The sequence below is a fragment of the Littorina saxatilis genome, linkage group LG4 (assembly GCF_037325665.1).
Source record: "Littorina saxatilis isolate snail1 linkage group LG4, US_GU_Lsax_2.0, whole genome shotgun sequence".
Taxonomy (NCBI): domain Eukaryota; kingdom Metazoa; phylum Mollusca; class Gastropoda; order Littorinimorpha; family Littorinidae; genus Littorina; species Littorina saxatilis.
Genome location: NC_090248.1, coordinates 58,803,388 through 58,830,182, shown reverse-complemented (window position 1 = coordinate 58,830,182; position 26,795 = coordinate 58,803,388). Strand labels below are relative to the sequence as shown.

The window sequence follows — 26,795 nt, the reverse complement described above, 5'->3', positions numbered from 1 at the left end:
TAAATCTAATAATAGGGACGTTAATTGGTGGTATGATAGCGATCAAATACGCCCCGGGGTTGTTTTTACGAAGATGCACATTCAGTCAAACCACATTGAGCTGCTTATGAAATACATGTAGCTGTGACGGTATTTTGTGGTACACTCTATTGCTCTATTTTCACATTTACTTGATTGCGGGTAGGTCTCTCACTTTCCAGTGCAGGCCCATGCCTGGGATCACCTTCGCCCAACCCTTAGAGATAAAGATGTAAAGCCGAGCGGTCTTAGCTTCACATTTCTGACACCATTTGTAAAGCCGAAAGTGGTCTTAGCTTCACATTAACTCGAACTGTCTGTGTCTGTGTCTTAGATGTTATACGTGTTTGAAGGTCATTTGTCAGGATGGCAATCACACGACAGGACAAACAGACACACAGAATATAAACTCAAGAAGAGGCAGGTGAAGTTCAAAATTGTATTGAATCAAAACAAATCATGAAGAGAGCGAGAGAGAGAGAAAGAGAGAGAGAGATTGTGTGCGTGCGTGTTTGGAGATACAGACCGAGAGAGAGACAAATTGTCCGCGTGCGTGTGTGTGTGGCAAGAGAGACAAACGGACGCACTTACACTCAAACCCGGATACACACAATTCTGTAGTGCTGACTGAGCTGTTCATCGTAGAAACAGCTTCCTTACGGTGTAACTGTAAGCGATCGTGTAAAACAGCACAGGTCGATCTGAACAAGAACACCAGAGGAAGAACAAGAGAACAAGAACAAGAAATTATAAGGCCGTATTTACAACAGAAATTTGCATTTAGGAAAGCCTAACAGTTACAACACTATATTACACAAAGAATTATACAGTGGAACCTCTCTTAAAGGTACCTCCAAAAATATGAGAAAATCGGGTTTTAAAAAATTGGGTAATTTTACTGGGGTTATGAACAGACAGGCTGAGAAAAGAAGGTCTGAGGGAATCTTAAATTGCCACGGGGGGGGGGGGGGGGGGGGGGGGTCTTAAAAGGGGGGTTCCACTGTAATGATTATAGATTAGATTAAACATCGTGACTCGTAATTCAATATACAGTGTTAAATATCACTTCTTCTTGAAAATACTTTGACATGCGCTTTATATATACAGGCATGCATCATTCTACCTATAGACAGATGTTTACAGTTACACAAACATACAGTATTGCTGTTTTCTGTGCAGCCGGGATAATTAATTTTCGGATTTAACTTTTGCAGCTAGGCACAGGTGTCTGTTTTTTTTTTTTTTACGTTTGCCTTTTTTTCACTGAATATAAGCTGCATCAACAAAAATAAACGGTTTACCAAAGAAACTCTGTGTTGTAGTTACTTCTATTGTTCGCGTGACGCTAACTGAACCATATGCCTCCAGGTGTAGTTATAATTGGAAATAAACAGTGCTTCATACATTTTTTTCACATAAAATGTACTGTTTCTGTCTATCTTTCGCCATGAAGTCAATCGTTTCTGTACCTTCACTGGTCAGTCTATCTCAAGGTGTACACTTGGTTCTGTGCGTTTACTTCAAGTGTGTGTATCTTTTGAAATGCACCGTATTTTATACTTCCTTTCACCATCAAGTCAAACGTTTCTGTACACTCTCTCCAATTCTGTCACAAGGTGTACTCTTTGTACCCGTGCAGAATGGGAGTGTTTAGTTAAGTAATTTCGCAGGTTGACAGCAGTAACGAAACTAATTCAGGAAAATCAGTGTGAAAGCGAAGAGGAAAACCTGGGATAAGTTGCACAATACAAGTACACTTCAAAGTTTTGCATCTTTCACTTGAATTAACCTGTATGTATATTCTTGTAGTTTACTTGTATCTTTCACTTGAAGTAAACTGTTTCAGGGCACAGCGAGTCGTTCTGCAACAGGGCAAAATGGTTACAACGGAGGGGGGAGGTATGCAGAAAGGAACAGCAGCTCAGATGACAATGACGTATTTCACACAGTATCTTTACACCCAGGCGTTCACCGTCACACTGTACGGAATGGGTCTGCTACGCCAGTCAGCGTGTCACAGGTAAGAATAACGTCATGTGATAAGGAAAAGTTTGCAAAAAAAAAGATTTAAGTTAAAACCACGTACACACACGCGCGCGCGCGCACACACACACACACACACACACACACACACACACACACACACAAACACACACACACACACACACACACACACACACACACACACACACACACACACACACACACAGCACGAAGAAGAAAAAGAAAAGACAAAATTAAAAATTGAAATATTAAAAATGTATATAGCTTCCTCCCATCTTTTGTTATCATTATCTCAAACCATCTGAATTGTTCATCCCCTTTCATTTTGTTTACCTGTAGTGCACCTTGTGCAATCCTTTAAGGCTTTTTAAGTTTAAAAAATGGATATGTCAAAGATCTAGTGAACATTTATTAAACGTTCCATTTATCAACAATTTCTCTTTGTCAAAGATCTAGTGAACATTTATTAAACGTTCCATTTATCAACAATTTCTCTTTGTCAAAGATCTAGTGAACATTTATTAAACGTTCCATTTATCAACAATTTCTTTTTGTCAAAGATATAGTGAACATTTATTAAACGTTCCATTTATCAACAATTTCTCTTTGTCAAAGATCTAGTGAACATTTATTAAACGTTCCATTTATCAACAATTTCTCTTTGTCAAAGATCTAGTGAACATTTATTAAACGTTCCATTTATCAACAATTTCTCTTTGTCTACCGTTTCTGTTTGTTTATGCTTCTTTTTCAGGAGAAAAGATTCCTACATGGTTTCAACCCGTTTAAAGTCAAGTTGTAGATTTTTTCATTTCACAAAATGAAATGGTCAAACTTTCTGAGAAAAAGAAGAAAAACATATTGGTGGTTCGCGCTATATAAGCTGTCATTGTTATCATTATTTGCCCTCACCATCCTCTCCACAGGTGAGGTAATCATTACTGTCATTATTCTCATTGTCATCATTATTTGCTCTCGCCGTTCTCTCCACAGGTGAGGTAATCATTATTATCATTATTCTCATTGTTATCACTATTTGCTCTCGCCGTTCTCTCCACAGGTAAGGTAATCATTACTGTCATTATTCTCATTATCATTATTTGCCCTCACCGTCCTCTCTGCAGGTGAGGTAATCATTATTCTCATTATTCTCATTATCATCATTATTTGCTCTCACCATCCTCTCTGCAGGTGAGGTAATCATTATTCTCATTATTCTCATTATCATCATTATTTGCTCTCACCATCCTCTCTGCAGGTGAGGTAATCATTATAATCATTATTCTCATTGTTACCATTATTTGCTCTCACCGTCCTCTCCACAGGTAAGGTAATCATTATTATCATTATTCTCATTATCATTACTTGCTCTCACCGTCCTCCCCACAGGTGAGTTCATCGTCATTATCATTATTTAGTTACTATCATTCTTTGCTCTCCCCATCCTCTCCCCAGGTGTCGCTGCCATGCACGCGCGACTCAAGCCTGGCGGACGAGCTGAACCAGGCAAGCAGCGGCAGCAAGAAGGCGCTGTACGCAGAGGACGAGAATGAGGAGCGAGGCAACTGGTCGGGGCGCTTCGATTTCATCCTGTCCATGCTGGGCTACGCCGTGGGGCTGGGAAACATCTGGAGGTTCCCCTACCTCTGCTACAGGAACGGGGGAGGTGAGTGTGTGGGGGGGGGGAGGGGGGAGTGTGTGTGTGTGTGTGTGTGTATAATATGTGTGTGTGTGTGTGTGTGTGTGTGTGTGTGTGTGTGTGTGTGTGTGTGTGTGTGTGTGTGTGTGTGTGGAAAGCGAGTTCGTTCTAAACGAAATTTGCTTTAAGTGAGTTTGTGCTAAGCGAAGTCGCCATCGTCATTTTCAGCAGCAATGTTTATGAATTGCCCCTGCGCACCACAACTCTCGACGATTTGTCGTCATCATAAACAACATCATCACTAGCTTCATCATCCTTGTCGTTGGCAGCAGCAGCAGCGCCTCTTTTTAACAGAGCCCACGGCGATTCATCGTCGCCGTCACCATCATCATCGTCATCATCTTCATCGTCATCATTATCAGCAACAGCATCATCATAAACAACATCATCATCGTCGTCGTCGTTTTTTTCGTCGTCGGTGGCGTTATCGTCGTCATTGACTATCATCAACAGTTCCAAGCTATTTATGTGTTATTTCAGGCGCTTTCCTGCTGCCGTTCCTGCTGATGATGGTGATCATAGGCCTGCCGTTGTTCTTCCTGGAGGCCTCTCTGGGCCAGTTCTGCAGTGCCGGGCCCATGGGATGCTGGCAGTTCGCTCCTCTCTTTAAAGGCGAGTGTTGTTTGGGAACACAATGCGTCTCTCCGTCTGTCTCTGTGTCTCTGTGTCTCTGTCTCTGTCTGTCTGTCTGTCTGTCTGTCTGTCTGTCTGTCTTTCTCTCTCTCTCTCTCTCTCTCTCTCTCTCTCTCTCTCTCTCTCTCTCTCTCTCTCTCTCCCCTCTGTCACCGTCTCTCTCTCTTTCTCTCTCTCTTTCTCTCTCTCTAATTATACTCTCTCTCTCTCACACCCCCCCACCCCCCCTGTCTCTGTCTTTCTTTCTTTCACTGTCTGCCTCTCTCTCTCTCTGTCCTCTCTCTCTCTCTCTCTCTCTGTCCTCTCTCTCTCTCTCTCTGTCCTCTCTCTCTCTCTCTTTCTTTCTCTCTCACTCTCTCTCTTTCTCTCTCTCTCTCTCTCTCTCTCACTCTCTCTCTCTCTCTCTTTCTCTCTCTTACTTTCTCCGGGATGTTCCCCCGGACAAGATTTTTAACTTTTTAAAAGAGATCAAGATTTTTTACAAGATTTGAAGTACCAGAAGTGATAGTGATACACTTTTAGAACCTTCTTTTACAGTGATAGATCTGAATGTACATAGTCTGAAACGTAGAACTTGCCATGTGAAGTAAAAAAGAAAATAACTACATCGGTCTCGAATAGCAGCTAGCATCTGCTGAAGGGACATTAAAACCCAAAAACCAACCAATCTCTCACTTTCTCTCCCTTTGTCAGTTCCTGTCTCTCTCTCTCTCCCCCCCCCCCCCCCCCCCCCTTCTCTCCTGCTTCTCTTACTCACACACACACACACACACACTCACTCACTCACTCACTCACAAGTACAGGTTGAACTGTTCTTGGTTTTTGGCATATGCCAAAGTGTATTAATGCGGGTATCCATTGTGCTTGTGTAATGATTTACATGCATATGATCGTGTCCGCATATCTAAAACAAACATACGTGTGTGTACGTGGTTGTGTGTGCAGGGCTGGGAATTGCGATGGTGGTGGTGTCCGGTCTGACCGCTGTATACTACAACATGATCCTGGCTTGGTCTCTCTACTACCTCTTTGCGTCCTTCACCTCTGACCTCCCCTGGGACACGTGTGACGAGACATGGAACTCTGAAGGTAACCTGGCTGGATGTTCTGTCGGTCTATCTGTGTGTCTTTACACCCAACTTTATAATTACAGGGGTGTATAGGTATCACGCTGTTTGTTTGTTTCTTTGTTTGTCTGTTTGTTTGTTTGTTTCTCCTTTTATCAGTACTTAGATCTCTGGTTTCAGAAGCGAACGAGACGAAGAAGATATCTTGTCTTATAATGGGTCGATTGAGCTGAAATGCAATGTCTTGCTTGGAAATAAGGTACACACTGTCGTAGCAACAAAGCAAAACAAAAATAGGGTTCCTATACCTTTAGCGAAAGAGGAGAATTACATACTACACTGTCCATGTATGATGTGCAAGTTACAACAGGTCCATCGAGAAGCTCTGACCGCTTTGTGACCCGAGGTCAGTGTCTGGTTCTCTCTCTCTGTACTCAGCAGTCCGGGACAGAGAGATTGTCGCTAGAGCTCCAATGTCTTAGAGGATTAGACGAACTCCGGAAATAACTCTGTCGGGTTTGCCAGGGTTGTGAAAGAGTGAGTACCCTTGCATTTGCACAGAAAAAAACCCCATTGCCATCCCGATGGAGTTATTTCCGAAAATCGGCTATTGCTCGGACCTCTCTGTCAGTGTCTGTCTGTCTGTCTGTCTGTCTGTCTGTCTGTCTGTCTCTCTGTCTCTCTGTCTGTCTGTCTCTCTGTCTGTCTGTCTGTCTGTCTGTCTGTCTGTCAGTGTCTGTCTGTCTGTCTGTCTGTCTGTCTGCCTGTCTGCCTGTACCTCCGTGCGGCCTCTCTCTTTTCAGTGAAATCACTTCTCAAGTTTGTTGTTGCTCGTTTGTTCGATCGTTCGACTGGATTTGACTGTCTCACACACTATAACTCTTGCAGTGATTGTTTTCAGATTGCAGCCTCAAGCTGCCATTGGTTTCTTGTAAGGACCAGGCCGAGAATGATGATGGCACGTGCACTGACGTCACGTCCGGTGAATTCGTGGGGCTGTGGAACCAGAGTTTGTTTCAGGAAGTTACGGGCCGTGTGCGTGTGTCGCCGTCAGAAGAGTACTGGAAGTAAGTTTCATTTCAATAAGCTTCTCATTATTTTGTTGTTTTTGTCTTATCGGGCTCATTTCATTCTCATATCTCACTGTTTATTAGTTTATCCCATCCTAACCCAACTTTTGTCAAAGCATCCGTTTTTAACCTTTAATGTTACTTATCTGTAATTTACGGGCCTGTTACAGTGGGAACGCCCTGTCCATCAGTAGCGGTATAGACAGCCTGGGACAATAACTCACCTGTTGTTTACTGTCACTGTTTCAGCGGGTAGGCCCTGTCTATCAGTAGCGGTGTAGACAGCCTGGGACAATAACTCACCTGTTGTTTACTGTCACTGTTTCAGCGGGTAGGCCCTGTCCATCAGTAGCGGTATAGACAGCCTGGGACAATAACTCACCTGTTGTTTACTGTCACTGTTTCAGCGGGTAGGCCCTGTCCATCAGAAGCGGTATAGACAGTCTGGGACAATAACTCACCTGTTGTTTACTGTCACTGTTTCAGCGGGTAGGCCCTGTCCATCAGTAGCGGTATAGACAGCCTGGGACAATAACTCACCTGTTGTTTACTGTCACTGTTTCAGCGGGTAGGCCCTGTCCATCAGTAGCGGTATAGACAGCCTGGGACAATAACTCACCTGTTGTTCACTGTCACTGTTTCAGCGGGTAGGCACTGTCCATCAGTAGCGGTATAGACAGTCTGGGACAATAACTCACCTGTTGTTTACTGTCACTGTTTCAGCGGGTAGGCACTGTCCATCAGTAGCGGTATAGACAGTCTGGGACAATAACTCACCTGTTGTTCACTGTCACTGTTTCAGCGGGTAGGCCCTGTCGATCAGTAGCGGTATAGACAACCTGGGAGAATAACTCACCTATTGTTTACTGTCACTCTTACAGCGGGAAGGCACTGTCCATCAGTAGCGGTATCGACAACCTGGGACAGCCCAAATGGGACCTGACACTGTGTCTGTTGCTGGCCTGGATCATCTGCTTCTTCTGCTTGCTCAAGGGCATCAAGACCACCGGCAAGGTCAGTTTACATTGTTAGCTTTCTGCAGAATTTGTGACGTGGATTATATCATCGTTTCGGCCACGTTTACGAGGCGACTCAGTTTTAGCTCATTATTAGATGTTCTCGCCCCCCCCCCCCCCCTTGATCACAAGGCTTCTGTGGTGTGGTGGCAATCTCCCGTACGCCAACACCGTCTTGGAACCACCCTATGGCTCTTCCTCTGTCCAGCAGGCTTAACTTCTGTCGTCCGACCATCGTGATGTTGTGCCCTGGTCCGCCCAGGCCCTGGCTTTTATTGAGTAACCAGTGACCAGTGTTCACAGTCAAAGCATCAAGCTTCCACGTGCAGTGCATCATTTTGTCAGAAACACCTATAGAAAAAATGGTGAGTCAGCATAACACGGTAACATTTTCCAACTTTTCACCAATTTTCAACGCTCAGCCACTGACGTCCGAGTAGCACGTGCAGCACACCAAGCCTGTACAACAAAGGCAGGAGTCCACTCTGTGCGTGTGTGTAAGATCAGCGTTGTAGCTTGCAAAGTTTTGACAATAGCATCGATTTGCAAAAACACATGAAAATGAAGGGTGTTCCCTAACTTTTTGTGAGTAGTTTAGAACTAGTTAATAACATTCATGAAGCTGAGATAAATTTGCCAACGTCAACCCAATCGTTGTTTTGTACACTGGACTTGGAGATTCTGTCATTATGATTGCTGGGTTTCAGCAGCAAATGTAAGCCTACCTGCCGCTGATGTCCTGCAACGCACAACCACAAACATCACGAGAAAAAAATCATCACATCTTCTCCTTACAAGCAAAAGCTGTAGATTTCCCCTGCAAAAGGGAATGCAGGTCAACAGAAGAGAGGACAGAAGGAAGCTACAAAATCTTCTGCTCAGAAAAACAAGTGGGGAACATCTTCTGCTCAGAGGAAGAAAGGGGGAACATTCTTAACGAAACGTTCTATCCTGAAGGCAAGCACTACTGCTTCTGCATGTGTGGCATCAACTCCCCTGAGGGCATGATACAGTGCCAGAAGTGCACACAGTGATCACACGATGATTGCGCTGACAGTAAAAGACAAAAGGACATTGTCTGCGAAATCGGGTCTTATCTTATTTTTTTATTTTTTTTAAGGTGTTGTTTCTCAGTTTGTTTTTTTATACCTAGCCCTAATTTTTTTTCTTCACATTTTAGGCTTAAATTGCTTTCCGATTTGTTATTTCCTTGGTGAAAATCACAATATGATGTGGGAAAAAAAACATTTAAATAAAATGTCTCAATCAAAATGTTATGCCGTTTTATTTCTCTTGTGTGTGTGGCAAAGACTAGTGTACTTTTGTGCGTGTGATTTAGAGTGTGTATGTGTATATGTGTGTATCAGAGACACAGACAGAGCTAGAAAGAGAGTCAGTGTGTTTTTGTATGTGTTCCGAGTTTGACGACACAGTGTTCCACTTTACACACCCATGCGTCCAACCTGGAACAGATGCAGACATTTTTATAATGATCAGTCTGATGAGTTGCGTGACTTTTATTTTATTTTATGTTGTTCGTTTATTTACCAATAGACTCTAGTATATGCTTTGCAATATCCATTTTGTTGTCTGGTCCGGTTGTTTCTCCTTAACTGTTCCGGGTTTGGCGACTTTCCACTAGGAATAGGAATGTGCATATTTTTCAAAATTGTTAAGTGATGATAGCGTTAATGTTTATAACATTAGCAATCGTACGAGCATAAGGATAAAACAAATTCGAATGTTAAGGATAAGGATAAGGACAAGATTTCATATAGTCTTGTGAATTTTCCCCCATGGAAATTCGGTCTGTTTTCTCTCTGAGGAAAGCGAGCTACCATACAGTATGGCGCTACCCAATATTTTTCAGAACCCTTTTTAATGGATCGCAAAAGCCAACTAAGAAAGAACGCCAAAGGCATCTCATATGTTGGCAGCCTGGGCCTAGGTTACCAACCAGGTGGGAGCCAGCCAGGTTGGATTGGCTGAAATTGAAATTTGTTGTGATTTCATCGTATCAGACCCCGCGATTTGTTCTCTCACGTTTGAGTGGCACCCACTTTCTTTTTTTTCTTCTTTTTTACATTTAGTCAAGTTTTGACTAAATGTTTTAACATAGAGGGGGAATCGAGACGAGGGTCGTGGTGTGTGCGTGTGTGTGTGTGTGTGTGTGTGTGTGTGTGTGTGTGTGTGTGTGTGTGTGTGTGTGTGTGTGTGTAGAGCGATTCAGAGTAAACTACTGGACCGATCTTTATGAAATTTTACATGAGAGTTCCTGGGCATGATATCCCCGGATGTTTTCTTCATTTTTTCGATAAATGTCTGATGACGTCATATCCGGCTTTTTGTAAAAGTTGAGGCGGCACTGTCACACCCTCATTTTTTAATAAAATTGATTGAAATTTTTGCCAAGCAAACTTAGACAAAGGCCGGACTTTGGTATTGCATTTCGGCTTGGAGGCTTAAAAACTTACTGATGATTTTGGTCATTAAAAATCTGAAAATTGTAATTAAAATTATTTTTTTATTAAACGATCCAAAAACAATTTCATCTTATTCGTCATTATTTGCTGATTCCAAAAACATATAAATATGTTATAGTCGGTTTAAAAACAAGCTTTGAAAATTAAAAATATGAAAATTATGATAAAAATTAAATGTCCGAAATCGATTTAAAAACAATTTCATCTTATTCCTTGTCGGTTCCTGATTCCCAAAACATATAGATATGATATGTTTGGATTAAAAACACGCTCAGAACGAGCGGTGGACAGACGATGCTACGAGTATACGGTCTTGCGGAAAAAATGCAGTGCGTTCAGTTTCATTCTGTGAGTTCGACTGAGCTTGACTAAATGTTGTATTTTCGCCTTACGCGACTTGTTTCTGAATTGTTGTGGATTTTTTAAAAAAAAACTTACATACATCGTACAAGAAATAAACATCGTTTCTACATATGTGACCCTCCACCACGAAATGAGTCGCATGTCACCTCGCGCGGTTCTGCGCTAGGCTTAATAAAAGTCCGGGGAGTGTCTGGTAACAGTGTGAGGGTCACCTTAGTCACGGGCTTATAACTCAAACAGTTTTCGCTCTTTTCTGAAACGGGTTTCACCACTGGATAGAGCATAAAAAACTCTTTAGGAAAATGTAAAAATATGAAAATCATGCAAAAGTGACATGTGACTTATTCCGTGGTGGAGGGTCACAATTATTGATAATGCTGCCTGCTAAGCACCCACTTTTAGTTCCTGTACCTCAGACCTGTTCTTCAAGTGTAAGCGTGTGTTGTATATTTTCAACAGGTTGTGTATTTCACGGCGATTTTCCCGTACGTGGTACTGTTTATCTTGCTGATCCGTGGAGCCACGCTGGACAACGCTGGAGAGGGCATTTATTACTTCATCGTGCCCGACTTTGAGCGACTAGCCGACGCCAGGGTGAGTTAGGTTGTCAGGCTATCATCCTTTTAAAACATTGGAGAGGGCATTTATTACTTCATTGTGCCCGACTTTGAGCGGCTAGCGGACGCCAGGGTGAGTTATATTGTCAGGCTATGGTCATTTTAAAATGGTGTAGTGTTACGAGTGGAGTATTACACGTTAGAGAAGGCATTTATTACTTCATTGTGCCCGACTTTCAGCGACTTTGCGGACGCCAGGGTGAGGGTTGTAGTTTTACGAGTGTAGTATTAAACATTGGAGAAGGCATTTATTGCTTCATTGGTCTAGATTTGTAACGACTATTGGACGAGAAGGTGAGGGATGTTGTCAGGCTATATTCATTTTAAAATGGTGTTGTGTTACGAGTGGAGTATTAAACGTTACAGTAGGCATTTATTACTTCATTGTGCCCGATTTCGAGCCACTAGCTGACGCGAGGGTGAGTTATGTTGCCGGGCTGTATTCATTTTACAATGTTGTAGTATTACGAGGGGCGTACTAAACATTGGAGAGGCATTTATTATTTAATTGTGCCGGATTTTCGGCGATTAGCGGACGCGAGAGTGAGGGATGTTGCCAGACTATATTAATCAACATTATTGTAGTGTCATGAGTGGATCAAAACAAAAAGAAAACACAACAGTTTTGGTTAATTCTTTATCAAATTTTTGTCAGACTTCTTCAGGATGGTAATGACAAGTAATAGACTATAAGGAATGACATTTTATGAGGGGAGTGTGAAGCATTGGAGAGGGTAGTCTTTGCTTGATTGCGCTAGACTTTGAGCGGCTAGTGTACGCAAGAGTAAGGATCATTGTTATGCATGGAGTATCGTGAATGAAGTTGGTGTAGTATCTTTACGAAAGGAATATTTGTATTATCTTTACGAATGGAATATTTGTATTATCTTTACGAATGGAATATTAGTATTATCTTTACGAATGGAATATTAGTATTATCTTTTCGATTAGAGGATAAGTGGTATCTTTACGATTGGAGTAGAAGTGTTATCTTTACGATTGGAGTATATGCATTACATACAGTATCTTTATTATTGCAGTATTAAAAGACTTTGAGATACTATTTTCGACATTCTTTGATTTGGGGGTTTGTGCAAGATGCAGAATATTCGGATCAGGACGATGAGCGCAATGATTTCGAAACAGTACTTGCATGCTGCGGTTGGTCGAAATTGGTCTCTCTGGCCTTTGGACTTATCAAGAAAATATTCAATACTCAAGCACATGGTTTAAAAAGAAAGTAAAAAGAAGCTTGTATGACCAGTATATCCATAAATGGTTTACAGAAATTGGAACAAAAAATATGTTTTGGAATTATCGAATGTTCAAAGTTTGCATGTGAAGACTACGTCACACACCTGCCATATCAGCAATGTGTTTCAATGATGAAGTTTAGAACATTAAACAACAATTTGCCTGTACAGAAAGAACGTTATCTTAACATCCCGAGGTCAGAAAGAACTTGCACCAAATGTGTATCGCATGACATAGGTGATGAATTCCATTATTTATTTGTCTGTGATTTTTTTCAAAGAAGAAAGAGCTGAGTTGTTACCACCTTACTATTGGAAAAAACCTAATGCACTTAAATTTAAAAAGTTGTTTGCTACTAAGAAAAAGAAATTGCTAAAGAATATTTTGGACTTTATTAATAGAATTTGTAACAGTTTTTCATAAATTTTTTATTTTTTTATTTTTTTATTTATTTATTATATTAGCATATATCATGATTGTATTGATTGTATTTATTGTTCAAAATGCCCCCATGGGTTATGGACCAATAAAACTTGAACTTGAACTTGCTAACACAGTCATTTTCGCTGTCAGTAAATATGGTGTTTTTCAAGAAATACAGTGGAACCCCCCTTGTAAGACCTCCACAAAGTCTGAGAAAACAAGGTCTTAAAAAGGAGGGATCGAGTCTTAGAATGGGGGGTCTTAAAAGGGGGGTTCCATGGTAAATAGACGGATCTGGTGATCAAAGTCTAACTAGGCTTTTTTTCAAGGAAGGTGATTTTCTGTCAGGTGTGGAAGGATGCAGCCAATCAAATCTTCTTTTCCATGTCCATTGCCGGTGGTGGGCTTATAACGCTTTCAAGCTACAATCGTTTCCACAACAACATATTGAGGTAAACAACTGTTGTTGTTGTTGTTGTTGTTGTTGTTGTTGTTGTTGTTGTTGTTGTTGTTTGGGTTTTGGTGGAGGGGGAGTACAAGACTACTGAGGGGAGTCGATTGTTTCCCTGTTGGGTTGGTGCGGACAAGTGTGGGTGTTTCTATGTGTCACTGTGTGTGTGTGGAGGGGGTGGGGTGGACAAGTGTGGGTGTTTCTATGTGTCACTGTGTGTGTGTGGAGGGGGTGGGGTGGACAAGTGTGGGTGTTTCTATGTGTCTCTGTGTGTGTGTGGAGGGGGTGGGGTGGACAAGTGTGGGTGTTTCTATGTGTCACTGTGTGTGTGTGGAGGGGGTGGGGTGGACAAGTGTGGGTGTTTCTATGTGTCACTGTGTGTGTGTGGAGGGGGTGGGGTGGACAAGTGTGGGTGTTTCTGTGTCACTGTGTGTGTGGAGGGGGTGGGGTGCATGTCTGTGAGCTTCTATGTATTTCTGGTGGGGAATTAAGTGGGCGCGTGTGTGGGGGGGGGGGGGGGAGGGGGGTGATCGTGTCTGCGTGTCTGCCTTACGTACTTGCGTTAGTGTAGTCTCTGTGTGTCTGTCTATCAGTCTGTCTGTGTTCCCTTTACTTTGAGGCTTGGTCACTCTCTACCCCTAATCGTCAATCTCTCTCTCTCTCTCTCTCTCTCTCTCTCTCTCTCTCTCTCTCTCTCTCTCTCTCTCTCTCTCTCTCTCTCTCTCTCTCTCTCTCTCTCTCTCTCTTTCTCTTGTCCGGGATGTTCCCCCGGACAAGTTTTTTTTTAAAGTTTAAAAGATATCAAGATTTGCAACAAGATTTGAAGTACAAAATGTTAAAGCAGTGAAGTTTTAGAACCTTCCTTTTACGGTGATAGACCCGATTGTAAATAGTTTTAAGCATGGAAGTTACCATGTGAACTGTAAAAGGAAACAAACTTGCATCAGTCTCCAATAGCAATAACATGATGAAGAGACGATAAGCAATAATACCCAACTAACCTCTTTCTCTTGGCATCACAGAGACTCGCTGATCGTTGCTGTTGGCGACGCCGTGACGTGTGTGTTCGGGGGGTTCGTCATCTTCTCTTTCCTGGGCTACATGGCGGGGCAGCTGAACGTGGAGGTCAAAAATGTCGTCAAGGATGGTGAGTTTCATTCGGTCAGACTTTTTGAAAAACGTGTACCATGGGGAAAAAAAGCCCTGTCTGGAAGCACCGAGAAATGTGTATTGAATTCGAGAAGCTTATGATAGATGCGGCCGAGTTGGTGGACCTGAAGTAGAAACTGTGGGGCCCATCGGAGTCCCTGCGGCGAACTGCAGACTTCATCACATCAACAACCTTGACAGTCTAGCATGGCAACGGGAACGCAGAAGGAGAAGAAGAAGTGTTTATTTGAAATAAACACTAATTTTGAGGCTTGAAGCTTTACAAAATAGAAGAAGAACATCATTCGAATTGTTTGTTGCAATTTTTAGTTACCACTGAAAACACTTTTGATCTATTAAATCTAAACATGCAACTGCTTTGTAATATACGCTTCCCACAAAGTAAACGTAGCTCTTTTTAGTTCGAACCAGAAACTGATCCAGCAAGTATTGGATTAAAAAGCTTCTAACCGTCTATCCTATTTTTTCCGTATTCTTGTTTTTTCGCCAACTTGTACTTTGTGCACACAGGAGCAGGACTGGCGTTCATCGTGTACCCAGAGGCTGTGTCCAGTCTCCCTCCCTCCACGCTGTGGGCACTGCTCTTCTTCGTCATGTTGTTGACACTGGGTCTCGACAGCCAGGTAGGTGTCAATGTGCGTCTGTGTGCATATTTACCTGCAACCATGCACGCAAGCTCAGTCGCACTCATACGTTGACAAAGACACACACATACGCACCAATACATACGCACGAGATCTCCCTCTCTCTCTGTCTCTCTCTCTCTCCCTCTCCCTAGCTCTCCCTCTCCCTCTCCCTCTCCCTCTCCCTCTCCCTCTTTCTCTCTGTGTCTGTCGTTTAAGACCTCCACAAATCTGAGAAAATCAGGTCTTAAAAAGGAGGGAGTCTTAAAATGGGGGTACTTTTACCGAGGTTATGAATAGAAAGTCTGAGAAAACAAGGTCTTAAAAAGGAGGGAGTCTGTCTGTCTGTCTGTCTCTCTCTCTCTCTCTCTCTCTGTCTCTGTCTCTCTCTCTTTCTCTCTGTCTCTGTCTCTGTCTCTCTCTCTGTCTCTCCCTCTCTCTCTGTCTCTCTCTGTCTCTCTGTCTCTCTCTCTCTCTCTTGCTCTCTCTCTAGGCCCCCCCCCCCCCCCCCCCCATTTAAGATTTGCTCCTTCTTAAGATCTTGCTTTTTTTTTAAGTTGTTTTGTTCATAGCCTCTAACTGTACCTCCCCCTTTGACAGACCTGATTTTCTCAGATGATTGGGTGACTTACAAGGGGAGTTCCTCTCTACAAGTATATTGTAGTAAAGCAAGCAATGATAATACGTGTGTGCTTTATTTTTTAACAGTTTGCGATGCTGGAGACGGTTCTGTCGGGAGTGCTGGACCAGTACCCTCATCTCCGGCCTCGCAAAACACTCGTCGTCTTCATCATCTGCTGTATCTTCTTCCTGCTTGGTCTTCCCCTCGCATGCCCGGTAAAGCCCGTCCTTAATTGAGCTCGAAGTCGACTACGCGAAGCTTTGCGAAGTTTTTATACCAAAAACCCGCAGTACTTTGTCAACTTCATCGCTTCGCAGGTTTTAACATGCGAAGTTGCGTCGTCGCTGTGACGAAGTTGTTTTGGTGGGGTTTTTTTTAAAGAAGAGTGCTTTTTGATTCAAGATGGACGTAGAAATCACACTCGAAAGAGCAGAGTGCATTCCCTTAGACTTCGCGAAGCTTTGCTGAAAGTAGTTCATTAAGAGACGAATTCTCGTTCCGGAAGTTTCGCGAAGTCGACTTCGTCCAATTGAGGACAGGCTTAAAACATTCACCTTTCCATATATTCTGCTTTATATCAGGTGGTATGTTGCCACCAACGAAATGTCTACGACGATGATCAGATTTGTTACTCTCATATATGAGACTTAAGTTTAGAGTTCACTAAAAGATCCTAGGCAGGGCTCCCGGCAAGTCATTCAGGGGGTCCCGGGACGCACTCAGGCTAAAAAGATCGGGTCCAGGGACGCACTCAATTTCCGTTATCGTGCACACCGTAGGTACTGATTTCAGACTGTATTCGTGAGCCAAGTCTTGTGTAAGCACACGGGATCATCCTCGGAAAGGAGGTTGGGGCCAAAGTAGATGTAGCTCAGAAAGGAGGTTGGGCCCAAAGTAGATGTAGCTCAGAAAGGAGGTTGGGACCAAAGTAGATGTAGCTCAGAAAGGAGGTTGGGCCCAAAGTAGATGTAGCTCAGAAAGGAGGTTGGGGCCAAAGTAGATGTAGCTCAGAAAGGAGGTTGGGGCCAAAGTAGATGAAGCTCAGAAAGGAGGTTGGGGCCAAAGTAGATGTAGCTCAGAAAGGAGGTTGGGGCCAAAGTAGATGTAGCTCAGAAAGGAGGTTGGGGCCAAAGTAGATGTAGCTCAGAAAGAAGGTTGGGGCAAAAGTAGATGTAGCTCAGAAAGAAGGTTGGGGCCACAGTAGATGTAGCTCAGAAAGAAGGTTGGGGCCACAGTAGATGTAGCTCAGAAAGAAGGTTGGGGCCACAGTAGATGTAGCTCAGAAAGAAGGTTGGGGCCACAGTAGATGTAGCTCAGAAAGAAGGTTGGGGCCACAGTAGATGTAGCTCAGAAAGAAGGTTGGGGTCACAGTAGATGTAGCTCAGAAAGAAGGTTGGGGTCACAGTAGATGTAGCTCAGAAAGAAGGTTGGGGCCACAGTAGATGTAGCTCAGAAAGAAGGTTGGGGTCACAGTAGATGTAGCTCAGAAAGAAGGTTGGGGTCACAGTAGATGTAGCTCAGAAAGAAGGTTGGGGCCAAAGTAGATGTAGCTCAGAAAGAAGGTTGGGGCCACAGTAGATGTAGCTCAGAAAGAAGGTTGGGGCCAAAGTAGATGAAGCTCAGAAAGAAGGTTGTGGCCAAAGTAGATGTAGCTCGGAAAGGAGGTTGGGGCCAAAGTAGATGTAGCTCGAAAAGGTGGTTGGGACCAAAGTAGATGTAGCTGCGCTCAGCAAAGGTGTTGATCTAAAAAGCACTGGTTGCTAGCGCAAAAGCTTGCCGGCCGACTTCAACGGTGAAATAACACACAGATCCAGCGAAGCAATGGAGAAAACAATCGCACCATCACCGACCAATAGAGTGAGATGTTTTCAGCATGCAAGAGGGCTTACACATTGAAAGGCTTCCATTTGAAACTTCGTGATGATGATCGTGGATTGACGCCCGACAAAAGTAGGCTTTGGGAGGGCGTCAATCCACGATCACTACCGAACGGTTTAAAATGGAACCCTGTTTATGTTATTGTAGTTAAATGGTCACGGACGCGTGTGTGTGCGTGCGTGCGTGCGTGCGTGCGTGCGTGCGTGCGTGTGTGCGTGTGTGTGTGTGTGTGTTCTTCTTGTGTGTTCTTCTTGTGTGTTCTTCTTGTGTGTTCTTGTGACTTGTGACTTTGCTTGCGTATGTCTCTTTGTATGTATGTATGTATGAACATAACTATGATTGCGTGTGTACTTTGCAGGGCGGAATGTACCTGTTACAACTGATGGATAACTACGTGGGGGGTATGACCCTCATCTTGATCGGCTTCTTTGAAATCGTCGCGGTTATATGGGTGTACGGTAAGATCAAGAATATATAGAATTGTTTGGCTAAACTTTCAAATATTATCAGTCATGAATAATGCATATGCTGTATAGCTGCACGGCGAGAAATCAAAGCGATCTCCTCTTGAAAGTGTTTTTTGTTTTTACTGTTGACTCTACAGTTTGAAGTCTGAATTTAGGAAGTTTTCTTGAGATACGCACACTCCTGCATTCTTCTTCTCTCACTACCTAGGCTACTCCCCTCCCACCCCCAGTCTTCTCTGTCGGCATTCCTATCCGCTGAGCCGAACAACTTATTTATTTCTTGGTTTGTTTCTTTGTTGCGGCATACTCTGGCATAGTATTCTATCAACGGCAAACTAGTAAGTGTTAAACAATAGTCAGCATTACAAAAGACACACTTACTCACCTGTTTAGCCTGAATCAATTTTAGTGTCTTAGCTTTCGTCGTTTAGAGCCTTCTCTCGATGTACTTGGAACAGGGCCATTATTTCATGATGGTGTTTTTTTTCTCAGGTTGTAACCGGTTTTGTCAAGACATTAACATCATGATCGGAAGTACCATGTTTATTTACTGGAAAGTCACGTGGATGGTCCTCAGTCCTCTCACCATTGTGGTCAGTGCATTCTTCTTCTTCTTCTTCTTCTGCGTTCGTGGGCTGAAACTCCCACGTACACTCGTGTTTTTTTCACGAGTGGAATTTTACGTGTATGACCGTTTTTACCCCACCATTTAGGCAGCCATAGGGCCTACGCCGTTTTCGGAGGAAGAATGCTGGGTATTTTTGTGTTTCTATTTAACCCACCGAACTCTGACATGGATTACAGGATCTTTTTCTTGCGCACTTGGTCTTGTGCTTGCATGTACACACGGGGGGGGGGGGGGGGGGGTGTTCGGACACCGAGGAGACTGAGTCAGCACACAAAGTTGACTCTGAGAAATAAATCTCTCGCCGAACGTGGGGACGAACTCACGCTGACAGCGGCCAACTGGATACAAATCCAGCGCGCTACCGACTGAGCTACATTCCCGCCGGTGACTCGAGTGCATGGATTTTGTGTTTGTGTGTTTGCTTGATTGTTTGTTTTATTGTTTAATTGGGGATCAAATACCCAAAGGAACGTAAGCGCTCTAAATGCATCCGACACGTGTAAAGGAGTAAGCGAGAGTTATCCGGATTCACTCAAACAATACAGTCATGTCGTACGTATGCATTTAGAGCGCTTACTTCCCCTTAGTTATTTGATCTCTTAACAGTGCTCTGCGTCATTTCGTTTGAGATGTTTAATTGGTGGGGTTTTTTTTTCTCTCGTTGTACTTTGTATTTGTTGGTTGGTTTTTCAAGGCTATACAGTTCTATAAACGTGTAGCAAGAGTATCTAAGGTGTGATTTCTTGTGGTTGTTATCAAAGGTTACCAAGGCTGCACAAAGCTATTATTAACAGTAACTATTGCAAATGAAGGAGGAAGAAGGGAAATTTCAAAAAGGCTGATACTTGACAGAGAGAGAGAGAGAGAGAGAGAGAGAGAGAGAGAGAGAGAGAGAGAGAGAGAGAGAGATAGAGAAAGGAGAAAAAGAGAGAGGAAGAGCAGGGGATGAAGGGATAGAGATAAAAGGGTAAAATATGAGAGTATTTAGAGAAAGAGAGAAAGAAAAAGAGAGATAGAGAGATAGAGAGTGAGAGAGAGAGAGAGTGTGAGAGAGAAAGAGAGAGAGAGAGAGAGAGAGAGAGAGAGAGAGAGAGAGAGAGAGAGAGAGAGAGAGAGAGAGAGAGAGAGAGACACACACACAGAGGCAGAGAGAAAGGCCACACTAATTGTTGCGCTGTAATGACAATCAGACGGAGTGGGAATAAAGGGCAAGGACAGTATTATATGAGATTGATCGTGACATTTACATGTGTCACTAATAACTCTGGGTAAGCTTAATCAAAAGATACTAACCTGTAACAAAACTTGAACTTTTCACTATTTCAGTTCATCTTCATCTTTATGTTCGTGGACTACCAACCGTCGACATACGGGGACTACGAGTACCCGGGGTGGGCGGACGCCCTAGGGTGGCTGATGGCGGCTTTCTCCCTCATTTTCATTCCCATTGTCATGCTCTACAAGATCAACCGAGAGCGCGAGGCCAAGACCTTGCTGGGGGTCAGTGTCACGACGAAACTAGAGAATACTACATGGCTTGCTGTGTCGTACCAGATTTACATGAGCTGCTTTATCAAATATTGAAAAGCTCGCTTTCGCTCGCAGTTCAATATTTAAAAAAGAAACTCGTGTAAGTCTGGTACGACACAGCAAGCCATGTAGTATTCTCTATATCCTACATACTGTACTTACGTGTCAAAACGTCCCGCAGTCGAGGCGTCCAAATTGAAGACACTTCTTTTAAAACCTCGATTTCAGATTACAAAGTCTCGTGCAATCTTTGACGTCAAAGCAAAGAAACATCAGCGTGACGTGTAAGTTCTAAAACTTCTTCCAGGCGAAAGAGCAGGCGCGAAAGTGTTTCCATCAGGACGTTTGTCTCGGTGACTTTGGCATCATAAGCAGTGGAAAAGTAGGACCCTGTCAGACTAGTTCGACACGACCTTATTGACATGTATACACACGTGCGGTTTGAACGATATTGTTATCTCATGACTGGTCTCTCTCACCCATGTGGTATAAACATTATTTTCCAAATAGACGATGTTCTCAAATAACTCTGTCGGGTGTGCTGTGAAAGAGTGACTACTCTTGCTTTTAGTGAGCCAAATGTTCCCACGTGACATTATTGGCGAGTCTCTCGCGAGGGGTGTGTCTAAAACACGTGGTCAAAAAGCACGTAGAAAGCTTGCCTCACTAAAATCAAGGGTATTAACTCTTTCACAACCCATACAAACCCGACGGACCAGTTATTTCCGGAGATCGTCTGTTTGCTCTATAATTCCTGGAGTGCACTGTGATTGTTTAGATAACGATATCACAAGTAGCCTAAACACGAGCGAAAAGACGTTTCACTGTGGCGTGCTTTTTCTGCGCGTGTTTGGATCAGTTGTAGGGGAAGGGCCCCTAATATGGACCACTTTTTGTTTATTGCTGATAACTAGCTTGTTTTCGTGCAAAGAAGTTTCATTTTGTGTTTGGTAGTCCTTCTTTCTTAGGTGAACCGTTAGGCCTAATTAGAGTAAAATAGCTTTGATACACATTCAGCAAAAATTAAATACAGAAAAAAATCACAAAGGGTCCATATTAGGAGCCTGGGCGCCTAATATGGACCAGTGAAGCGGCCTTCACGAATCACTGTAAAAAGCCCCCTATCTTTCAAAATAACATGATACAACTTAGTGTACAAGTCAGCCTAATTAAAATATGCTCTATATTTATCTGTTTCGGGTTGATGAGAGCATTATTTGAAGCACACCAGGAAACTAAAAAAGCTTATCAAAAACAGAGTGAAAATAAGTGAAATTATCAACTTCCACGAAAAGAAGACTTTTCGTTGCATTTTTTTTAAATCTCGAGGTCTAGTTATAGGTTATTACCAGCAAGCTTCTTAATGAATTAATGAAAATAGCCTTTAGCTTTTATTTTCTTCGATTTGTTGAAGGTGGTCCATATTAGGGGACTCGCACATACTTTGAGATTTTGCTATTATTTTTTCTTTGCAGTAAAAATTCGGGGTCAACACTGCTAAAATGTAACAAATACGGTTTTAGCTGTCATATATAGCCATTTCTGTTTGATAAAAGCTTTGGCTGTAGACAGAAACGAGTCTGTTTTAGGCGGCAAATTTAGAGCGAACGCTGCCAAAAGTGAAAAAAGAGAAAAAGCCTAACGGTTTTGAGATTTGTGTTTCTGCAACTGTTTTGACATGTGCAAGTTATCCAAAGAGGGTGAATACAGCGAATAACACTTTTTTGAGCGCTCTAGCGCCGTTAGTTGGTGGTGGTCCATATTAGGAGCCGGTCCATATTAGGAGCCCTTCCCCTACTCTTCGGACAGGTCGAGTTAGACCAACTTTTTATTGCTCGCATATCCATTCTTTTTACTTGCGGACAAATGTCTTATTTTCCTTTTTATTTTGTGAATCCCAGAGTATTTTGTATTTCCACATGGAACAGTCTTTTCTTTATTTGGTGTTTAACGTCGTTTTCAACCACGAAGGTTATATCGCGACGGAGAAAGGGGGGAGATGGGATAGAGCCACTTGTCAATTGTTTCTTGTTCACAAAAGCACTAATCAAAAATTTGCTCCAGGGGCTTGCAACGTAGTACAATATATGACCTTACTGGGAGAATGCAAGTTTCCAGTACAAAGGACTTAACATTTCTTACATACTGCTTGACTAAAATCTTTACAAAAATTGACTATATTCTCTACAAGAAACACTTAACAAGGGTAAAAGGAGAAACAGAATCCGTTAGTCGCCTCTTACGACATGCTGGGGAGCATCGGGTAAATTCTTCCCCCTAACCCGCGGGGGTTATGGAACAGTCTGTGCGCTTGTCAGGACAAGGGCCATGACAACAAGATAGAGTCTCAATGACTCAAAGTCTGTGTGTGTGTGGGGGGGGGGGGGGGGGCAACATTACAAAATGCGAACAGGTTAGTTTGCTTATAACACCTGCTACAAATTTGCATGGGTCCTTGATCCCTGTGCATTCAGCATCTTGACATTTAACCTTTACGCCCAACAGAAAGTTCGCTTTCTCACCACGCCGACGGACCTGTGGGGGCCCGCGCTGCCCAAGTACCGCGAGCTGGTCACCTACGTTGAGGACTTCGAGGTGGATCCCTTCAGCAGGCGGGCTGCCGACAAGGGCAGTGCCTATGTCAACAAGGCCTTTGTGCCCGACACGCACTCTGTGTCTAAAAGTCCGGTATGTCATTCTGTGTTCAATAGTCCGGTGTGTCATTCTGTGTTCAATAGTCCGGTGTGTCATTCTGTGTTCAATAGTCCGGTGTGTCATTCTGTGTTCAATAGTCCGCTATGTCATTCTGTGTTCAATAATCCGCTATGTCATTCTGTGTTCAATAGTCCGCTATGTCATTCTGTGTTCAATAGTCCGCTATCTCATTCTGTGTTCAATAGTCTGCTATGTCATTATGTGTTCAATAGTCCGCTATGTCATTCTGTGTTCAATAGTCCGGTTTACAACAACATCGTGTTTCGTAACTAAGCGTTTGGTAGTCGTTCTGTTTCTGACACACCGGTAAGTGACTGTGTATAGGCCTTCTACAGGGTTGACATATTCAGTGTGTGGCACTTTTTCTCAGGCGGAAATGTAGTAGGAAAGAGAAGAGATTGATTTGATAAAACAGTGATTTTGCGTGGTGCCGTCGTGTGCACCTGTGCCTGTGTATCTCTGTCCCTTTCTGTGCGTGTGTCTATGTGTTGTTCTGTGCATAGTTATGTCTCTGTGACTGTGCATAGTTATGTCTCTGTGACTGTGCATAGTTATGTCTCTGTGACTGTGCATAGTTATGTCTCTGTGACTGTGCATAGTTATGTCTCTGTGACTGTGCATAGTTATGTCTCTGTGACTGTGCATAGTTATGTCTGTGACTGTGCATAGTTATGTCTCTGTGACTGTGTATAGTTATGTCTGTGACTGTGCATAGTTATGTCTCTGTGACTGTGCATAGTTATGTCTGTGACTGTGCATAGTTATGTCTCTGTGACTGTGCATAGTTATGTCTCTGTGACTGTGCATAGTTACGTCTGTGACTGTGCATAGTTATGTCTCTGTGACTGTGCATAGTTATGTCTCTGTGACTGTGCATAGTTATGTCTCTGTGACTGTGCATAGTTATATCTCTGTGACTGTGCATAGTTATGTCTCTGTGACTGTGCATAGTTATGTCTCTGTGACTGTGCATAGTTATGTCTCTGTGACTGTGCATAGTTATGTTTCTGTGACTGTATCTCTACATCTGTTCTACAGGCGTACATGAGCCGCACATCCCTGGGAGCAAGACCACATTCCATGATCTCCGACTTTTCCAGCATATCAGCCAGGACCAGTAACTCTTCTCTCCACCGGGAATCCAACGTTTGATGTTCCGCAGCAACCTACAACAGATCCATGGACGACTGTGCCATCAGGTGTTGTGGGTTAAACAAAACTTTATTTCGCTCAAAGTTCAACTATTTTGCACTTGCACCGACCTAGATCGGCAGATCCATGGACGACTGTGCAATCGGGTCTTTTGCAGGGCCGTAGCAGCCCTACCGGCCACTCCGGCCATGGCCGGACCAGTTTTTTGTTAAAAAAAAAAAAAATCGTCTTCATAAGCTTCAGCGCTGTGTTAGGAGGAAGGAGGGGTCGTGACTTAGATCGCACAATGACAGCGTTAAGCGAGAAATTGTCACTAATTGACATTCACAAGTGAAGACTATAGATCTAAATCTAAAGTAAAACTAAAAGGCAAACTGCGTATGCACCGACTGAGACGCATTACTGATCCACTGAGCCATCGCGTTTTGCACTGAAGAGACATCTGAGTTATCTACCTTAGTTCACGTTTTTCGTTTCCCGGGAAAAGTACCTTTTTATTTTTTTTATGGCCGGACCACTTTTAGGAGCTGTGCTACGGCACTGTTTTGGTGTTGACAAAAGTTTAACTCACTTGCAGTACCGTCACATGTGTACAACAGAGACATTTTGATCCATACTCAAGCATAATCCTGTTTTAAACCCACTGAACGTAAAACCTGCTGAACGCACATCTGTGTAACTGTCCCATACTGCAATCACGCACGTTTGATGAGAATTAAACTACCCTAACACAGACCAATATCCAATTGAAAGGAAGAACAATGAAAGGATGATTAATTGTTCTATTCTGTATATGTTCTTTTGTAAAGGGCCTAGAGCCATAGGTTAGGCAATTAAAAATGTCCAGTTATTATTATTATTATTATTATGAGGTTTCTCTCCCGAACTTTTGCTCAATGCCACACATTAAAACTCAAACGTGCATTAATTTACACCTCAGCTTCAAGGAACGCAACTCTCCTACAGCGCTGAAAAAAAAGCTGACAGAGTTATTTCCCATCATCGTTGCTTGCGCTAAACGACCACGGTGTGGTTGTCGTCCTTGCCTTATTGTTGGCAAGCAAGCCGTACGTCATGTTGCCACACATGGACATTTCAAGGCTGCTCGGTGTTTTGCATGCAAGAAGTCTTATCTTCCTGTCATGTGCACGTTTCCATTAACACTTATCGTTACTGAGTCAAGATTTACGTTTTGTTGACGTTACTATTGTTGGCGTTGTTGTCAGTTTGTTGGTTGTTATATTGTTATTGCTTTCCATGACATCAATGTTAACATGAAATGATCTTGTATCATGTTTTCACGATTAACCCTTCTATACAATCCCGGTTTTTAACACATGTTACCGTTCCTATAATTGTTGTTGTTACAACGTTGATTTGTGGCGTGTCAATTCGGCGAATTCAACGTGCATTCGCTTGCTCAGAAGGATTTTCGTAAGAGAGAGAATCGCCTACTTTTTTTTCAGATTTTTCTCGTGGTGTACAAAATAAGAAGAAGTAACTACCGCAAGCAACTTTTATTGAAGGTTTTTACGCAGTATTACGTTGTATTTGCAACCTGACACCTTTTGGGTATCATGACAATTTGACCTATGACAGAATCCCGCACAGACTGATTCCTTTTATAGTCATGCACTTTTACCGCAAATGTTATTTTTCACATTTAACAATTTTGAAGAATATTTAATTATTTTTTGTTTTTAGTTTTTGTGTTTTTATGCGACAGGAGCATTTGACAATCTTGTGAGAACTGCTCAGTTTTGGAGAGAACAGCGTTTAATAAATGAATAAATGGGGTTTTTTCTGTACCCGACGAAAGGTGTTTTTTTTACAGACAATTGATACATCGACGTCAATCAATCAATCAATATGAGGCTTATATCTCGTCGCGATATAACCTTCGTGGTTGAAAACGACGTTAAACACCAAATAAAGAAAGAAAGAAAGGCTTATAAGTTATATCGCGCGTATTCCGTGGGTACAGTTCTAAGCGCAGGAATTTATTTATTTTTATATTTTTTTTTATGCAATTTATATCGCGCACATATTCAAGGCGCAGGGATTTATTTATGCCGTGTGAGATGGAATTTTTTTTTACACAATACATCACGCATTCACATCGGCCAGCAGATTGCAGCCATTTCGGCGCATATCCTACTTTGTCACGGACTATTATTCCAAGTCACACGGGTATTTTGGTGGACATTTTTATCTATGCCTATACAATTTTGCCAGGAAAGACCCTTTTGTCAATCGTGGGATCTTTAACGTGCACACCCCAATGTAGTGTACACGAAGGGACCTCGGTTTTTCGTCTCATCCGAAAGACTAGCACTTGAACCCACCACCTAGGTTAAGAAAGGGTGGAGAAAATTGCTAACGCCCTGACCCAGGGTCGAACTCGCAACCTCTCGCTTCCGAGCGCAAGTGCGTTACCACTCGGCCACCCAGTCCGTGCACGACTGTACATTACAGTTAGCTCAGTTTTTCTTCTTCGTCGTCGTCAATTGCTCGTGGATATACCAGTGCAACTCATCACTGTCAAGGAATCTCAGTCCAATGTATTTTGAGCTGGTCACATATCATGTGTTTTACTGTACGCGTTATAAATGTGTTTGTTATTTCTTATCCGGAAAGGGCAATAAACTGCTCATAAAATGTTACCAACAAGTTACATAAGAATATATATATTTGAGCGTAATATACAGTTAAGTGTATCGTGTGTCTTTTTACTATCGACTAAAGTACCAGCATTAAAAAATACGATGTCTTTCGTGTGTACTAGTTATAATGCCTGATAATAAAGAAGAATGAATAGTGTGGTTTTATATCACTTTTCATTCCTTCGTTTCTGGAAGTTTTATATTTATTGTAAAATATAATGGTTAAAGGCAGAGTAAGCCTCCCGTAAA

At 42.7% G+C, this 26,795-nt stretch overlaps 1 protein-coding gene across 1 annotated transcript in view; it reads left to right on the top strand.

Annotated features, from left to right (window-relative positions):
• The window catches only part of LOC138965220 (sodium-dependent proline transporter-like), a 30,387-nt gene extending 4,611 nt beyond the window's left edge, over positions 1 to 25,776 (top strand). The window contains exons 2-17 of the mRNA XM_070337347.1: positions 1,865 to 2,038; positions 3,478 to 3,688; positions 4,202 to 4,333; positions 5,300 to 5,443; positions 6,323 to 6,488; positions 7,373 to 7,505; positions 10,813 to 10,947; positions 12,996 to 13,099; positions 14,121 to 14,245; positions 14,779 to 14,891; positions 15,600 to 15,728; positions 17,750 to 17,849; positions 18,351 to 18,451; positions 19,813 to 19,986; positions 22,522 to 22,704; positions 23,770 to 25,776. Coding sequence (XP_070193448.1) covers positions 1,865 to 2,038; positions 3,478 to 3,688; positions 4,202 to 4,333; positions 5,300 to 5,443; positions 6,323 to 6,488; positions 7,373 to 7,505; positions 10,813 to 10,947; positions 12,996 to 13,099; positions 14,121 to 14,245; positions 14,779 to 14,891; positions 15,600 to 15,728; positions 17,750 to 17,849; positions 18,351 to 18,451; positions 19,813 to 19,986; positions 22,522 to 22,704; positions 23,770 to 23,883 — 2,238 coding nt within the window. The 3' untranslated portion in view covers positions 23,884 to 25,776. The remainder of the gene's footprint in view (positions 1 to 1,864; positions 2,039 to 3,477; positions 3,689 to 4,201; positions 4,334 to 5,299; positions 5,444 to 6,322; positions 6,489 to 7,372; positions 7,506 to 10,812; positions 10,948 to 12,995; positions 13,100 to 14,120; positions 14,246 to 14,778; positions 14,892 to 15,599; positions 15,729 to 17,749; positions 17,850 to 18,350; positions 18,452 to 19,812; positions 19,987 to 22,521; positions 22,705 to 23,769) is intronic.
• Positions 25,777 to 26,795: the final 1,019 nt, after the last annotated feature.